Source organism: Aethalodelphis obliquidens, unplaced genomic scaffold, assembly GCF_003676395.1.
Source record: "Aethalodelphis obliquidens isolate GAN/ISIS:26980383/991018 unplaced genomic scaffold, ASM367639v1 scaffold26, whole genome shotgun sequence".
Taxonomy (NCBI): domain Eukaryota; kingdom Metazoa; phylum Chordata; class Mammalia; order Artiodactyla; family Delphinidae; genus Aethalodelphis; species Aethalodelphis obliquidens.
In genome coordinates, this window is record NW_020837970.1 from 23,237,252 (window position 1) to 23,256,687 (window position 19,436).

The 19,436-nt window shown below is 36.1% G+C and overlaps 1 protein-coding gene across 3 annotated transcripts in view; it reads left to right on the forward strand.

The window, feature by feature from the left end:
- The window catches only part of NRG4 (neuregulin 4), a 127,006-nt gene that overhangs the window by 93,315 nt on the left and 14,255 nt on the right, over positions 1–19,436 (forward strand). For all 3 annotated transcript variants that reach the window (XM_027123714.1, XM_027123715.1, XM_027123716.1), the window contains 2 exons: positions 4,900–5,049; positions 13,013–13,092. In XM_027123714.1, the coding sequence (XP_026979515.1) occupies positions 4,900–5,049; positions 13,013–13,092 (230 nt within the window). The remainder of the gene's footprint in view (positions 1–4,899; positions 5,050–13,012; positions 13,093–19,436) is intronic.

Here is a 19,436-nt window from a genome sequence, read left to right on the forward strand (position 1 = left end):
ATATGTGTATTTTTTACACCAAGGATCATAACAAAATAGAATACAAAAAATATATATGTATTTTCTGCTTGTAGTTTTACTTTTCCTCCCTGATCATTTTTTTTTTTTTTCTTGAGGAAAGCAAAATAGGGTGAGAATTGAGATAATTATTTTTCTCACATGGAGGAAGACAACATTTAAGAAACATTTTTTAATCGCAAAATTTTCCCCAAGTACTCTGGTGAACCCGGCAGCATTCTATGGGTGTCTCTCCCAAAAAGTCTTAATCGGAAAAGAATAGCCAATGCATGGATTCAGTAATGAAGGTTGTGTTTTAAACTACTGCTGCTCATCATTTGTTTACATGCTTCCTTCATTCGCTGTGCTTTAGCTAGTTTCAGTAAGTAAAATATTTCACATTTTCACAGTGATTTACTTAAGCAAAAAAATTATAACCCTTCACAATAAAATTATAACAATACCGTACATAATGACAAATATGAATTATTCTCTATGCAGGATGTTTTGTTCATTTATATACAGATATAGTCTGTAGTCCATTTCAGCACATGAATTATCTTGTTCATAGTCAATCTTGGAAGAACCTAATAGATTTTGCTTTTTTACTAGACTTAGATTATACTTACACACTTGAAGCATACTAGTTATTGGTTTTAATTGGTGCTAATATCATATAAATATTAAAACTTTTGCAAGATCGAATATTAGCTAAGTATCTCTAGGTACTATTAAGAATCTAATAAATGCTTAGTGAAGTTACATTTATGGCACTAGCTAATAAAAGAGTCAGTCTTCCCTGAATTCTTGGCTTCTAAAAATCTAGTAGGAGTTTCATAGGATGTTGGCATGTTTGTGTATTGTTATCTAGCCCTGGAATGCTAAAGGGATTTAAGCCCATGTGGTTAATTTGTGTTTCTTGAACAATCTAATAGTTTTATTTTATTTTGGTTTTGTTACCATTTTTCATGGGTTTCAGATTGAACTTTGATTACTACAGAGTAGGAATCAAACTTGGAAGTCAATTTTGGCATATGCCAACATTATACTTTTTCTTTCCAGGATAGATTAGCCCAAGTGAAGTGGCATTGACGTTGAAGCACTATTTGGTTAGCGGACTCTTATAAAGTTGTTTATTGTTTCTGAAAAATATTTAATAATAATAACACATTTATTGATCTCCATGCTCTTAACTTTTTCTGGCTGTAATTTTTCTTGAGCATTTTATTAACTACTTTAATTTCAGTTTCACTTGCATAGTGTGTTTCAATGTTCAAATCACTTTTAGACATTATTTGATTCTGACAATAGCCCTATGAAATAGCAAAAGCAGGTGTTATTTTGATTTTTACAGTGTCTTAGAGAGTTTGAGTGGCTTGCCCAAGGTCACACAGCCAACAATCATAAGAGTGGGATCAAGAAATCAGTTTTTTCTAGCTCATAGTCCAATACTCTTTCTTGAAGCTAAATGGCACTGTTTGTTTACATGATTAAAAACTTGGTTCTTACAACTTACCTGGAATGCTGTAGAATCTAATGAGTTTATTTCATGTCCAGTGTACTAAACATAGCTTCTGGGTTTAAGGACAAGATTGTTGGTGGTATTCAGCCAGAAAACCAGCACCATATGACTTGGATTCTGAGTTTTGGAATTTCTTACCTAGTTGAGCATTTGTACCTGTTCCAGCATTCATCTTTCAGTTCCAGGAGAATGTGTGTGACCCTAGTGCTTGGTATTCACCTCATTAGGTGGAACAACTGTTTGCTACTTGGCAGTCTGTGCAGAAGTGATGTCTGGAAATAATTTAGCAAGAAAGTTACATAAAGACTGAAGGCTACTTAGTTCTGCATGAAATGGTGGTACAAATGCCTCACCTTCCTGTTTTGCTTCATCTAGTACTACCATTTAGTTATCTGTCTAAATCTTCTTAATTCACCCTTATTTATGCTTAAAGGAGCTGACTTTGCCTAAAGTTTGATATTTGTGTCATAACTGGGTCATAACATTTTCATAAATGAGCTTGAGCTTTGAAAGTGGAATCCTTGGGCTTCCCTGGTGGCGCAGTGGTTGAGAGTCCGCCTGCCCACGCAGGGGACATGGGTTCGTGCCCTGGTCTGGGAAGATCCCACATGCCGCGGAGCAGCTGGGCCCATGAGCCATGGCCGCTGAGCCTGCGCGTCCGGAGCCTGTGCTCCACAACGGGAGAGGCCACAGCAGTGACAGGCCCGCGTACCGCAAAAAAAAAAAAAAAAAAGTGGAATCCTTGTACATACTCATTGGTAGGCTGTGTTTACTTTTTTGTATGATAAATATCTGAAAATTTTAAATTAATTTTTAGGTTAGCTATTTCTACTTCTTAGATAACAGCATAATATTTAAATTTCTTTGCTTTTCTCTAAATTCTGATTTGACTAAATAATAACAAGATGTGTTTATTCTTCACTTTGCTTTATTTAAAGATACCATCAGCTTTTGACTTTCCCACAAGAGCATGTGTTTGCTTGGCCCTGCTGTAAGACAATAGAACAACACTGTAGTGTTGATTGTTTTCCTTTATATGCCTTTTTTGTTTGTTTGCTTATAGCCTGATCTGACCACTCAGCTTATATTTATACCATTCTCTTGACTCCTTCCAGCTCAAAGTAAACACATAGGGTTAGTTACATCAGCTAGTTTGTCATCTTTTTCCTTGAAGTTCAATCTTACCTAAACTTGAACAGCCTTGAGTAATGAGTTTATAGCATTTTAAAAAAGAAATCTTCCTTATAAAGAAGAATTATACTGTTTCAATTCAGAATTTATTTCTTTAGAGTTCTAGCTATATTCAAATGGAAACTGAACCCCATTTTAATATCATTTCAAAACCTGAGAGTTATTTTAAAACAATGACAGTAACTTTTCCAGTGGCTAAATCTTTTCTTTAAAAATCTTCGGAAGTCATAAATAATTACTACTTACTGAATTCTGGTTTTGAAAAATTTAGAACTTTTTTTTTTTTTTTTTTACTGTGTGGAATGCCCCTTTCCTTCTTTCGTTATTTTGTGATGACATATGTATTGATTTTTTTGGTAGTCTCTATATTAACTTTCTAGGCCTTTGTGTGTCTGTGTGTGTGTGTCTCTGTGCGTTATTTATTCCCTTTTTTGGAAGTGGGATGTGGGGCTAGAGGAGAAAGAAACAAATTATTTTCATTTAATCTTTTTTCTCCTCATACTTATTTAACTGACTTGATCTTTGGAAAAAATAAGTATTTTTTACTTAGACGTTAGGTAATTGTGTTTTGTAAAGTATTTTACTTGCATTTCAGTTTGCCACTCATATTCTGTCCTTTCTTTTCCTTTCTATGTTTCCTCAACTCCATCTTTACAGTAGTTTGAGAGAATCAAAACTGCTTCTTTGCTCAAACTGACACCCCTCCCCCCTCAGTGGAGGCCGTAACCAATAACACCACTGCCTCACCATGGGTAGGGCTTGAGGTTCATAAAACATCTTGCATATGCTCATTTAAGTAAAATTGATCCCTTGTGCTATAACTTGATATTCTTTTCTCTTATTTATTTGTATACTGCTTTATTAGCCTATTGCGTTAGTTGCCAAGCTTTGTTAGTAATCAGTTCAGCATGTAACTTTCTAGGACTGCATCCTTGTTAGACTAGGGTGGGAGAAAAGAAGATAACATTTGTAAATACTCCCTAAACTGGAAAGAGGTGAGGAGGAGAATTAATTTAGTAGAACAGATATTTCTATTTTGGGTAATACTAGCTTAAAGAATATATATACACACACATTTTTTTTACGCAAAATTATTGCTAAGTGTAGTTTACTCCAGCGGTCCCCAACCTTTTTGGCACCAGGGACCAGTTTCGTGGAAGACAGTTTTACCACGGAGCCGGTGGGGAAGGGGGATGGTTCAGGCGGTAATGTGAGCGATGGGGAGCAGCAAATGAAGCTTCGCTTGCTGGCCCGCTGCAGACCGGTACTGGTCCGTGGCCTGGAGGTTGGGGACCCCTGGTTTACTCTGTAACTTCATGGGTTGCTTTATAAACAAACATTAGTATATATTAAAATACTATTCTTTATTTTAACTGCAACTATGAAATAATGAAATTGATCTGGTGCCAAACTCATTAGTTCATATCAATCTCTAGTTTTATAATCTCTGAACATATTAACAGGGAAAAAGGAACTGACTGATATTACCAAAGATTATGGTTCTCTCTATGGTCACATAGTTTTAAAGAGCTGAAAGTAATTAGCTTTAAAATATTTGGCTGGCAAATGAAAATACCACAAAATCTCTAGAAAAGGAAAGTAATAGGTAAGGAGTAGAACTACTGGATACTAAAGCATATTATAAAGCAACAGTATTGAAGCAATATGGTAGAAGCCCAAGATTAGATGTATAGATCATTGAAGAATAAAGAAATGCTGTTACTTATACAAGTTTGACATACATTAAAGGAGGCACTGTTAAACAGTAGGAAAGGGAATGATTATTTAATAAATGGGGTTGGAATAACTAGTTAGCAATGTCAAGGAAAAATATACTTAGAACCACATCTATACCAGAAATAACAAAATAAATTTCAGATAAACTTAAGTGTGGATAATTACATATTGAAAATCTAAAAGATAAAAGGACTGAATGTTCTATAATTTCTCTGGAATTTCTAAACAATTTGAAAACTGGAAAAGGAAGATAGCAAAGATTAGACTGCACATGCTAATTTGTTTTATTATAACTGTAGCTCTGTGAGCATTATAGGAAAGCATGCCTATTCTATGTTCACAATCTGAAAATTAGTCTTATTTTTTTTTCATACCAGCTGGAAACCTTATGCTTTCTATACTAGTTAATGGAACAGAGAATGCAGTTCTTTATCTAAAATTTTATTCTGTAGATGCATTGAAAATTATACAGGAGCTCGTTGTGAAGAGGTTTTTCTCCCAAGCTCCAGCATCCAAACTAAAAGTGACCTGTTTGCAGCTTTCGTGGCATTGGCTGTTCTTCTAGGAACTCTTATCATTGGAGCCCTCTACTTCCTTTGCAGGTAACCAAAATAAAAACATGCTTTTGGAAAGAAAAAGTAATGCAAAAAGTAGTTATCCTACTAAATAATCAATATGCCCTTTAGCTCTAGATTATTTTTCCAGATTGTTTTTCTGTTTAGAGTTATTTCTCTAATAGAGTTACTGTTATTAAATTTTATTATTTATTTATTTTTGTTATTAAATTAATAAGTCATTTTTGAAAGAATCTTAAGCAGTCTCTATTTATTCTCTGTTACTGTCATCATCATTATTTACCTTGACTTTTCTAAACTAGTAAGGTAGATCCACATTCACTAAAGTCATCCTGCCAAAAACACCTAAATATTTGGACTAGGTCTATTTAAAATAGATTTTGTGAAAGAAAAGAAACAATTTATGCAACACGCTGTAAATATAAATTTAAGACATAGTTAATATCTAGGATCAGCTCTTTATTTAGTGCCTACTATGTGCTAGACACTTTATGCTGATAAGCATAAAGAATATAATAGTGAAGAAAATAGACATGTTCCCTAACTTCATAGAGATTTAAATCAATTTGGAGAGACAGATGAATTGGCAGGCAATTAATTTGAGAAGACTAGTAACTCATAAGACCAAAGGAAAATTTATTCACATGAAACAACGCTTTGCACTGAAGATTACTTTCATTCATTAGTTTTGGTCATCAGCTTTTTCTGAATTTTTGTGAAAATAAGTGAATATAGAATTTATTAAATTTAGGAGTTATCTGGTATCATAACTCTCATTATTAATTTTTATTAAATGCACACTGTATGCTATCATAGATATTTGTGCAAATGGAAAATGGAGCTGAGGGTAGTCATAAAAGAGATACAGTGGGCTTGAGAAATTTATATTCTAAGAAAAGTAACATATGTAAAATTATATTTCATAAAATGCTCAATTCTGAATTACTTTACACCATGGAGTAAATAAAAATTGGAGATTGTACTTTTAAAATATGTGGTATTGGTATTACATATTTTATTCTAAAATATATTATTTAGGCAATCTAATATGTTTTATCTCTCATAATTTTAGCATCTTACTACAGATACAAAAATTTAAATACAAGCTCATTATGTCAGATTATATTTCCCAAAGATGGCCACAACAATATCTCTCATTCCCACATGCTCTTCTGCAGTGTGACCTTGCCACTCCTACATCAAGAGGAAGAGTTTATTTCTCTAAATCTTTGAATCTGGGCAGGCAGTCTGCTTTGACCACAGAATATTGTGGAAATGGTGCTGTTCTAGTTAAGGACATAGCCTTTAAATGGCCTGGCAGCTTCCATCTCCTGTCACTCATACTTCCACTGCTCTTTCACACAATCAGCTACCATGTTGTGAGAACAGAGAACCAGCCTCAGCTGATCTCTCAGCCGACAGCCAGTGTCAACTACCACCATTTGAATAAGCCACCTCAGACATCCAGCTCAATTGAACCTTTAGTTGATCCACATTTAGCTGCCAGTTGACTGCAACCACAGAGATCCCAAGCAAAAACTGCCCAGCTGTCAACCCACAGAAAACCATAAATTGTTTTAATCCACTAAATTCAGGTTGATTTGTTATACTGTTATAGATAACCAGAACACCCATGTTTGGAATTAGGTGTACTCTTGACTTTAAATCATGTTTGGAAAAAGAATGAATAATGATTTATTATTTTATTCTATCCCTCTAAATATTTTGTTGGTCTAATATGCTAAGGAGAAGAACAACTGACTAATTCCCTCATTAATCACTCTAGTGCCAGGTTGGAAATATAGCATTTCATGTGTTATTGATTGGATAATAAATACTTTTGTAATATCAATCAGGATAGGCTAGGTAATTATCAACCCTAACAGTTTAGTGGCTTAAAAAATAAGACTATTTCCCATTCATAGCGTATAATTATTATCATTTGGCAGACCGGCTTTTATAATCATAGTCACTTAAAATCTCAAACTGATGGAGCAACCACCATCCTGAATGCTGTGGGTTGCTCTGCCAGAGGGTTTCATATTTGAGTTGAAATGATCTGTCTGGCCATGATTCATTGGCCAGAATGAGCTGCATGGTCCTACTTAATTACAAGGGGTACCAGGAAATGCAATTCTACCATATGCCTATAAGGTAGAGAGCTAGAAATACATGTCCTACATAATGACCAAAGGATTTATTAGGAAATCTAATATTCATTCCACTGGGAATTGTTAAGAGGGATTTTTTTTATTCCATAGAGCTTTAACATTGCTGTAATTGTCTAAAAATGAAACTCCTGTGCAAACCCATTGAGTCTGTGCCATGGTATGTTGTACCCCACAGGTGCTTAATGACACAGAGTTTCAGAGGAGACCTTCTAGAACACAGTAACTCTGCAAGCTTGAGCCAGAATTTAGCAATATTGCTAGTATGAGCAGGCTAAACAATACCTTTGTGGTAGAAAGTATAGATAAAAGAAAAATGAAAGTACAGTTGACCCTTGAACAACACAGGTTTGAACTGCATGGGTTCACATATATGCAAATTTTTTTCAATAAATACTACAGTACTACATAATCCATGGTTGGTTGAATCCCTGGATGTGCAATCATGGATATGGAGGGCCAACTGTAAAAGGTATATGGATTTTCAACTGTGTGGTGGTGGTCAGCACCCCTAACTGCTGCATTGTTCAAGGGTCAACTGTATATAAGAACAAGAAAGGACAAAAGGAACCTCCAATCACAAATATTATCTGGTTTGCATCCTGATGCAGTCTGAACGTCTAGGGAAAAAAAGCTAGGAATGTTGAATAATCCAGGCTGGCGGTGCCCCAGGTGGTTGACAGAAACAAATGCAAACTAATTCTTGAAGAACCCACTTTCATCCTTTACCTTAAAAAGTATCTCACAGTATAACAAGGTTACCAAACATATAAGAAAAGAAGCACTATGAGTTAGAACCCACAGAAACAACTGATAGTAAAATCAGATATTCAAAATCTTTATTTTTTGGAAGACTCAGATACGTAATATAAAATACATATATTTAATATATACCAAGAAATAAATGAGAGGCTTGTAAATAAGCAAATTTGACAAAGACCAAAACAGAACTTAATGCCTAAAATATAATAATTGTAATTTTTTAAAAGCCAATACATGTCTTAGTTCAATAAAATTTTTTAACCAAGAATATGTTTTTAATAGCAAATTAGACACAATAAAAGATTTAATGAAGTGAAAGATATAGATAAGAAATTACCCAGAAGGTAATTCTGAGAGGAAAGGAAATGGAAAATGTTATAGAGAGGTCAAGAGAAGTCAAGAAAAAGGGAGACCGGAGAGAAAGTACCTAGAAATATATGATAGAAGAGAGAAAGGGGCAAAGGCAGTATTTGAAAAGGTAATGGCTGAGACCTTTGCAGAACTGATGAAAGTCAACCACAGATTCTAGAAGTCCAACAAATTTCAAGCAGGATAAAAATAAGTTTACCTATGGGCACAGCCCAGTAAAACTGTAGGGTGCTCAAAGAGAAGATTGCAAAAATGTTACAAAAGAATGACAGATTATCTTTAAAAATGCAACAGTTTTACTGAAAGCTGGCTGCTCAGTAGGAAAGAAGCAAAACCAGAAGACAGAGCAAGCAATCATATTTTCAGTATCCACTGAAAATAACCATCAACCCCAAATTTCTATATCACAGAAAACATCTTTCAGGAATGAGGGTAAAATGAACATACTTTTATTTATTTAATTTTTAAAATTTTATTTATTTTTGGCTGCATTGGGTCTTTGTTGCTGCCCATGGGCTTTCTCTAGTTGTGGTGAGTGGGGGCTACTCTTCGTTGTGGTGCATGGGTTTCTCACTGAGGTGGCTTCTCTCGTTGCCAAGCACGGGCTCTAGACACACGGGCTTCAGTAGTTGCGGCACGGGGGCCCTAGAGCGTGTGGGCTTCAGTAGTTGCGGTGCATGGGCTCAGTAGTTGCAGCACACAGGCTCTAGGGCACATGGGCTTCAGTAGTTGTGGCACGCGGGCTCAGTAGTTGTGGCTCGCGGGCTCTAGAGCGCAGGCTCAGTAGTTGTGGTGCATGGGCTTAGTTGCTCCACGGCATGTGGGGTCTTCCTGGACCAGGGATTGAACCCATGTCCCCTGCATTGGAAGGCATATTCTCAACCATTGGACCACCAGGGAAGTCCCAAAGATACTTTTAGATAAGCAAAACTTGTAAGAGTTTGTCCTCTCATATCTTCAAGCAGAAGGAAATATATTGAGATGCAAGAAAGAAGAAAGATCAGAGAAAGTCATTATGTGAATGAATCAAAACAAATATTGTATAAATTTTAATAATAGTACTATACTATGTCTTTGAAAAGAGGAATTAAAACACATGATGGCAGGACTTCTCTGGTGGCGCAGTGATTAAGAACCCACCTGCCAATGCAGGGGACACTGGTTCAAGCCCTGGTCTGGGAAGATCTCACGTGCCGTGGAGCAACTAAGCCCGTGCACCACAACTACTGAGCCCACTCTCTATAGCCCACTAGCCACAACTACTGAGCTCACGTGCCACAACTACTGAAGCCTGTGCTCCGTAGAGCCCATGCTCTGCAACAAGAGAAGCCACCACAATGAGAAAGAAGCCCATGCACTGCGACAAAGAGTAGCCCCCACTCACTGCAAGTAGAGAAAGCCCACATGCAGCAACAAAGACCCAATGCAGCCAAAAATAAATAAATAAATAAATTTTAAAAAAGAAACACATGATGGCGATAGCAAGTAAGTTGAAAGGATTGTAATTAACATATACTAAAGGTTTTTAAATGGGAGGAGGATAATATATAGGTTAATGTGAGACCTTGATATATTAGGAATGAACATGTCTAGGGTGACAGTTGAAGAAAAAAATCAAAACACATAATTTACAACTTAGAGGAAGGACAAAAAGGAATAAAAAATAATCAATTGATTAAACATAAAGAAAAATAGAGAAAAAAGGATAAATAGAAAGTATGATATAACATGGTAGATTTAAATCTAAATATATCAGTAATTATTTTAAATATAATTGTACTAAAGATTCCAGGTAAAAAACAAAGATTGTCATAATACACCTACATTTTAAAATCTAAATTCTAGATGCTAAGTCCTTCCAGATAAGAATACAAAAAGATTAGGAGTAAAAAGGTCATATAACTATCAGACAAAATAAATGTTATGGTAAAAGTTTTAGTTCACTAGGAGGATTTAACAATTTAAAAATGTATGTGCTCTTATAAGCAAAATCTTAAAAAGTATAAATCAAAATTTGAAATACAAAGGAGAAATAAGCAAAACCACCATCACAGTTAAATTTTAATGTATGAGTCTCAGAAATTTATAAGAAAGGAGATAAAAATCAGTAAGACTTTATAAGATTTTAGCAATGTAATTAACACATTTGATCTAGACTTATTCTAGAACACAGTACAAAATTGTTTACAAACTCATACAGAATATTTATGAATATTATTCTGTGCTGGACAGTAAAACAGTTTTCAACACATTTCAAAGGTTTGATGTTATACCACGTGCTCAGTCTTTAGTGTGATTAAGAGGAAAGTCAGGGACAAGAATAACTATCAAAGACCTTCACATTTGCAAATTAAGAAATACATGTCTGTATAATTCATGGATCAAAGAGCTCACAATGGAAATTGGGAAATATTTTGACCGGAACTATAATGAAAATACTATATAACAAATCTGAGAGATGCAAATAAACCAGCAGAGGAAAACTTATAGCCCTAAATGCTTATATGAGAAAAGAAGAAAGCCTGGAAATAAATAAGCTAAGCATTCATCTCACTAAGTTAGAAAAAGAATAGCAAAATAAATGCCAGGAAACTAGAAGGAAGTAAAAATAAAGAGTAGGAGTTTAAGATAAAAAATGTACAATAGGTGTAATAGAGAGGAACAACAAAGACAAAATTTGGTTCTTTAAAAAGATGAATAATATTGACAAATCTCTTTCAAAGAAATGGGGAGAAGGCACAAATGAATAATATTAGGAATGAATAAAGATATAATAACTCAGGTGCCACAGACATTAAAAAGATCAAATAACCTACACATATCCTCCCATATACTTTAAATCATCTCTGAACACCTAATACAATGTAAATGGTAGGTAAATAGTCGTAAATATGATATAAATACTATGTAAATAGTTGCCAGCATTAGGCAAATTCAAGTTTTGCTCTTTGGAGCTTTCTATATTCTCTTTTTTCTTTTTCAAATATTTTCGATTTGAGATTGTTTGAATCCACGAATGCAGAACCCTCTGATACAGCAGGTCGACTGTACAACAGAAATGGTTTACAGTGCAGTGGGGAAATAATGGACTTTCCAATAAATAGTCTTGGCATTACTGTTTATCCACATGGAAGAAAGTAAAGTTGGATTTTTGCCTCAAAGCATACCTCAAAATCAGTACAGGTAGATTAAAGACCTAAATGTGAAATGCAAAATGAAAACTCTCAGAAGAACATTTAAAGAATGTCTTTGTGCCCTTGGGGGTAGGGATAGATTTCTGTAACAAGATTCAAGAAGTACAAATTGTAAAACAAATGGCAGATTAATTTGACTAAACTTCTAGTTATCAAAAGACACTATTGAAAAAAAAAGCCTATCTACAAAGTGGGAGAAGATGTTTGCAACATGTGAAAATAGATGCATCATGAACTCCTACAAATCAAGAAAATAGTAAACCTGTAGACAAATGGGAAAAATAAAAAAACTTATAAAAGATGAAGAAAATTCCATAAAATAAACATGAAAAGATGCTCCATCTTCTTAGTCAGGAAACTGCAAATTCAGCCTGCAATTATCTCGCCCATAAGATTGGCAAAACTTTTTTTAAAAACCCAAACAATATAAAATGTGAGATTTTAGAGTTTGAAACAGTTTTGAACACTTTTGATTCAGTTTGCAAATGTCTTGTAAAGTTAAAAAACTATATGTGCTGCAACCAGGCAGTCTCACTTCTGCAATTCCTTTAAGCTGAGGGCCTTTTGAAAGGTAATAAGTAAGTAATGCCATATTTGAATGAGGTCCAAAATGATAACCCACTAATGCTGAATTCCAGGCTAGAATCAATTGTGTTTCATGAGGAGGAATCGGTATATTTTTACAAAACACTTTCATTTTGCTATGGTAAAAGTGGTTTTGAATTAATTTTTATTAACGTAAGGTAATATTTTAGGTACTGACTTATTGAAAAAAACTGAAAGGAAGTGTACGTTCCAAAATCTCGTTTAATATTAAAAGTAGTTGTTTTTGTTTTTTTTTTTGCGGTACGCAGGCCTCTCACTGTTGTGGCCTCTCCCATTGCGGCGCACAGGCTCCGGACGCACAGGCTCAGCGGCCATGGCTCACGGGCCCAGCCACTCCGCGGCACGTGGCATCTCCCCGAACCGGGGCACGAACCTGTGTCCCCTGCATCAGCAGGCGGACTCTCAACCACTGTGCCACGAGGGAAGCCCCAAAAGTAGTTTTTTAAAACTCTGTCATGACACCTGAATACAATTAGAACCTATATTAATTGACTCGATGACCAAAAAGATTGATGAACTGAAACCTTATAAAAGTGCAAATGAGTTTTTCAATAGTTGACTAAAGCCACCCCATGTCACATAAGGGTCCCAACTAATAATTAAAGCTAGCCACTTGAAGAAGAGCACAAAAACATTACACTAAAATACAACAGTTCTGCTGTCTTAAAGGAGGAAGACTAAGTGGCATCATCAGCATCTGAGGTCCCCACAGATGACCTACCTGGCCTGGTGGATTTGTTAAATAATGGGGCATGGTTTGAGGGAAGCTCTGGCAGTTTCAGAGAGTTGTGGAAAGGAAAATGTACCTCCACATATTCAACTTTAAACTTTCTTTCCGGTTTTCCACTTACCCATTTTCCATTTGTGTGTTTCTTTCCTCTTTACTGTCAGGAAGGGCCACCTTCAGAGGGCCAGTTCGATCCAGTATGATATCAGCCTGGTAGAGACAAGCAGTACCAGTGTCCACCACAGTGAGTAAATTCAAAATGAAGTGCTTATTTTAAAGCCCTAGATTAGATGGTGGTTGTTACATGGGATTTGGATCTATCCAAAAAATGGTTGACCCAAAATTTTTTTCTGTGGGTTTTTCATGTGAAGATGAATTTCTTACTACCTATATGACACAAGTCACCTTTTTACCCCAAAGAAAACCATGTTATCTCAATATGTGAAATTACAATGTTAGCTATAATGTGTTACATAGATTACTGTAAGGGACTGATCTCTCCAGAAGTAATCTGAAGTGGGCTGGTCGACAGGGAGGAGGAGGAGGATTTTTACCTACAAGTATAGGCAAATCTTTGGGAAGCTTGTAGGTCAGTTCATGTTTTAAAAGTATTGTGAGACTTCTGCTTCTGACCAAGATGGAGTAATAGGGCCTGGATTTACCTACTACTTGAAATATTTAAAAATGGACATTATACATTAAGCAATGGTTTTCAAGACATTGGACGACAGGAAACAAAGGATCGTGATCCCTGAGAGATGGGAAACCATCATTGAGATGAGCCAATGATTGCCTCAGATTATTGCCTTGAAGGAGTTTCCAGGCTGTGGCACAGGGGTTTGGGGGGATGGCCCAGGCTGAGCTTGGTTGATTCCCTGAATTGAGAAGATGAAGCTGAGAGTCCAGAAACATCAATGTGGCTATAGTTCACTGAATGGAGTACTGGAAAAGAGAGAGCTGCAAAGAGAGAGAATTTCAGAGATCTTCAGTTCAAGTATTCAGCTGAGTAATAATCAGCACATATATAGTAGGAAAATACTTGAGGTTAGGGTAAGAATTACCTGACAGGATTAGAGGTACCCAGTACTCACACAAGGCTAGGAAAAGTGCCTGTTCCCAATAATAAGGCTAAAAATCCTAAATATTCATTGGGTAGTAGGTAGAGTACACAGAAGAGTGTTTCCCCAGTAGTGGGGAATAATTAGCCCTAGATTGAGCACTGCTCCAGTCCTGCCTAACAAACCTTAAAAGCAAGAACTGAAAGAATCAACTTGTTTCCAAATAACTGCATCCGAGATCAAAGCTCAATAATACAAAAAAAAAAAAAAAATCCAGTACCCAACAGGTAAAATTCACATATCTAACATCCAATCAAAAATTACAAACCTGTTAGTTTAACATATGAAAATCAGTCAATGTGATACACCACGTTAATAGAGTGAAAGATAAAAACCACATCATCGGGCTTCCCTGGTGGCGCAGTGGTTGAGAGTCCGCCTGCCGATGCAGGGGACGCGGGTTCGCGCCCCGGTCTGGGAGGATCCCACATGCTGCAGAGCGGCTGGGCCCGTGAGCCATGGCTGCTAGGCCTGTGTGTCCAGAGCCTGTGCTCCACGACGGGAGAGGCCACAACAGACCCATGTACCGAAAAAAAAAAAAAAAAACACACATCATCACAGTAGATGCAGAAAAAGCATTTAACAAAGTTTGACATCCATTTATGATAAAAACTCTCAACAAAATAGGTATAAAAAGATACTTCCTCAACACAATAAAGGCCATTTATGAAAATCCCACAGCTAACATCATTATCAATGGGGAAAAACTGTAAGGTTTTTCTCTAAGATTCAGTATAAGGCAAGGATGCCCATTCTCACAAGTTCTAGTCAACATAGTACTGGAAGTACTAGCAAGAGCAATCAGACAAAGAAAAGAAAAGAAGAGAAAGGAAAAAATATCCTGATATGAAAGGAAAAAGTTAAATTATCTCTGTTTGCAGATGACATGATCATATATGTAGAAAACCCTAAACACTCATTAATAAACTGTTAGAACAAATAAATGAATTCAGGAAAGTTGCAGGATACAAAAATCAGCATATAAAAATCAGTTGCATTTCTCTACACAGTGATCTATACAAAAAGGAAATCAAGAAAACAATCCTATCCTCAGTAGCATCAAAATGAATAAAATACTTAGGAATAAATTTAACCAAGGAGGTGAAAGATCTGTACAATGAAAACCATACAATTCCAATAGCATTTTTCACAGAAATAGAAAAAACAATCATAAAATTTGTATGAAACCACAAAAGACTCTGAATAGCCAAAGCAATCTCGCAGAAGAGGAGAGTTGGAGGCAACATACTTCCTGGTTTCAAATTATATTACAAAGCTACAGTAATCAAGGCAGTATGGTACTGGCATAAAAAGAAACACATAGATAATGGAACAGAATTGAGGAAACCAGAAATGAATCCCATCATGTACAGTCAATGAATTTTTGACAAGGGTGCCAAGAATACACAAAAGATAGTCTTCTCAATAAATGGTGTTGGGAAAATTGGATATCCAAATAGAAAAGAATGAAATTGGACCACTATAGTGCATCATACACAAATATCAACTCAGAATGAATTAAATACTTACATGCAGGACCTGAACCATAAAACTCCTAGAAGGAAATATAGGAAAAAAGCTCCTTGGCATTTGCAATGATTTTTTGGATATGACACCAAAAGCTCAGGCAACAAAAGCAAAAATAAACAAGAGGGACTACATCAAACTAAAAATCTTCACACAGCAAAAGAAATAATCAACAAAATGAGAATGCAGCCTAAGGAATGGGAGAAAATATTTGCAAACATATATCAGAAAAGGGGTTAAAACCCACAATAAATAAGGAACTCATACAACTCAATAGCAAAAAAACCAACCAACCCAATTTTAAAATGGGCGTCTCCAGCATGCTAAGCTCATTCTTTCTTTGAGTTCTCAGAGAAATGTATGTGGAATGCCTTTTTACTGCTATAATTCTAAATATATGAAATATTAAAATAACTGTTTATAAAGCAGTCAAACGGGATTTTAAGTGTAGGATTTCTTATGAGTTAATCACAAGTTTTATTTTTTAAACCTTAAGTTCAAGTAAGATTCCTCTCTCTTCTTACTGAGCGTCATAGGACCAATTACATCTTAATACATAAGCCCATGAAGGAGACAAAAAATTTCCCAGAGTTTCCAGAAATTAGTTTTTTCCTTTGTGTGTGTGACCAAAAAGGAGGAGAGGAGCAAAGGACCTGAATGGACATTTTTCCAAAGAAGATATACAAATAGCTAACAAGTATATGAAAGGTATTCACTATCATTAATCATCAGGGAAATGCAAATCAAAAGCACAATGAAATATTACCTCATGACCATTATCAAAAAGATAAGTGTTGGCAAGGATGTTGGAAAAAAAGGAGACTTTGTACACTGTTGGTGGGAATGTAAATTGGTTAAGCCATCATAGAAAATGTTATGGGGCTTCCCTGGTGGCGCAGTGGTTGAGAGTCTGCCTGCCGATGCAGGGGACAAGGGTTCGTGCCCCGGTCCGGGAAGATCTCACATGCCACGGAACGGCTGGGCCTGTGAGTCGTGGCTGCTGAGCCTTCGCGTCCAGAGCCTGTGCCCCGAAACGGAAGAGGCCATAACGGTGAGAGGCCCACACACTGCAAAAAAAAAAAAAAAAAAAATGTTATGGAGGTTCCTCAAAAAATTAAAAATAGGACTACCGTATAACCCAGCAATCCCTCTTCTGGGTATATACCCAAAGGAAATGAAATCAGTACCTCAAAGAGATAGCTGTGCTCCCATGTTTATTGTAGCATTATTTACAAGAGCCAAGATATGAAAACAACCTGTGTCCATCAGTGGATGAATGGATAAAGAAATGGTGGTATACACAACGAAATATTACTCAGCCTTTGAAAAGGAGATGCTGCCATTTGCAACAACATGAATGGACCTGCAGGACAGTATGCTGGGTGAAATAAGCCAGACAAAGAAAGAAAAATACTTCATGACCTCGTTTATATGTTTTTTTTAATCTTTTTTTTTTGGCCACACTGCCTGGCATGCAGCATCTTAGTTCCCTGACCAGGGATTGGACCTGCGCCCCCTGCAGTGGAAGTGCAGAGTCCTAACCACCGGACCACCAGGGAAGTCCCACATACGTTTTACCTACAAAAAGTTACACAGAAGCAGAGAGTAGAAGAAGGGTGGTTATGGGGGTAAGGAAGTGGGAGAAGTGGGGAGACGCTGGTCAAAAGGTTGCAAAGTTGCGGTTATGTAGGGATGAATAAATGAAGAAATCTAAAGTACAACATGATGACTGTAGTTAATAATACTATATTGTATACTGGGAATTTGTTAACATGTATATTTCATGTATATGTAAAAAAGTAAAACTGAGTAGTATAAATCACCCAAGCTGAACAGAAAAAAGAAGAAAAGATTTTTAAATCAGGATAGTTTGAGACCTTTGGGACAACATCAAGAGTACTAACATCCACATTATAGAGGTCTCAGAAATTGAGAAGAGAGAGAGAAAGGGGCAGAGAATTTATTTGAAGAAATAATAGTTGAAAACTTCCCTAACCTAGGAAAGGAAACACATCCAGGTCCAGGAAGCACAGAGAGTCCCAAACAAGATGAACCCAAAGAGGTCCACACCAAGACACATTGTAATTTAAAAATGGCAAAAAATTAAAGGTTAAGAGAGAATCTTAAAAGCAGTGAGGGAAAAACAACTAGTGATGTACAAAGGAACTCATAACACTGTCAGCTGACTTCTCAGCAGAAACTTTGCGGGTCAGAAGGGAACAGCACAGTATGTTCAGTGTGAGGAAAGGAAAAAACCTACAACCAAGAATACTCTACCCAGGAAGGAGAGATAAAGAGTTTTTCAGACAAGCCAAAGCTGAGAGTTCAGCACCAGTAAACTGGCTTTACAAGAAATGTTAAAGGGATTTATATAAGCAGAAAAGAAGAAACCACAGCTAGAAATACAAAAATTACAAAAGGAAGAATCTATAAAGACAGACTCATAGATGCAGAGAACAAATGGGTGGTTGCCAGAAAGGAGGGATGGTGGACAAAATAGGTGAAGGGCATTAAGAGGTACAAACCTCCAGTTATATAATAAATAAGTCATGGGGATGTAACATACAGCATAAAGAATATGATCAATAATATTATAACTTTGTATGAGACAGATGATTACTAGACTTATCATTATTTCATAATGTATGCAGATGTCAAATCATTATGTAGGACACCTGAAACTAACATAATATTGTACATCAACTATATTTCAATTTAAAAAAAAGAAAAGAAATAAATAGTATAGCTACTGTGGAAAACAGTTTAGCAGTTTCTTAAAGAGTTAAACATAAATTTATCTTAATATCCAGCAATCCCATCCCTAGATAACAACCCACAATAAATGAAAACATATGTCTACACAAAGACTTGAATGTCCACAGTGGCAATATTGATAATAAACCCAAAGTGGAAATAATCTAAATATTCATCAACTAGATATGGTATGTCCATAAAATGGAATACTATTCAGCCATAAAAAGGGACAAAGTATTGATACACTCCGTAACATGGATAAATCTTTATGCTAAGTGATACCAGCCACAAAAGACCACAAATTGCATGCTTGCATTTATATTAAGGTTAATGCTATAACATGGATGAACCTTGAAGATACTATGCAAGTGGTTGCCTAGGGTTGAGTTTGGAATGGGAAGTGACTGCAAAAAAATTAAACATAGAATCACTATATGATCCAGCAATTCCACTTCAGGGCATATACGTAAGAGAATCCAAGCCAGGAGCTCAAATAGTTATTTGTATACCACTGTTCATAGAAGCATTATTCACAATAGCCAAAAGATGGAAACCACCCAAATGTCCATCAAGGAATGAACTGACTGGACAGCTGCATGTAAATCAATGAAGTTAGAACACACCTTAATACCATACACAAAAATAAACTCTAAATGGCTTAAAGACTTAAACATAGGACATGACATCATAAAACTCTTAGAAGAGAACATAGGCAAAACATTCTCTGACATAAATTGTACCAAGGTTTTCTTAGGTCAGTCTCCTAAAGCAATAGAAATAAAAGCAAAAATAAGCAAATGGAACCTAATCAAACTTATAAGCTTTTGCATAGCAAAGGAAACCATAAACAGAACAAAGAGACAACCCACGGAATGGGAGAAATATTTGCAAATGATGCAACCAACAAGGGCTTAATCTCCAAAATGTACAAACAGCTCATACAACTCAACAAAAAACGAAACAGCCCAATCAAAAAATAGGCAGAAGGGCTTCCCTGGTGGCACAGTGGTTGGGAGTCCGCCTGCCGATGCAGGGGACACGGGTTCATGCCCCGGTACGGGAAGATCCCACATGCCGCGGAGCGGCTGGGCCTGCGCATCTGGAGCCTGTGCTCCACAGCGGGAGAGGCCACAGCAGTGAGAGGCCCACATAGTGCAAAAAAAAAAAAAAAAAAAAAAAAAAAAAAAAA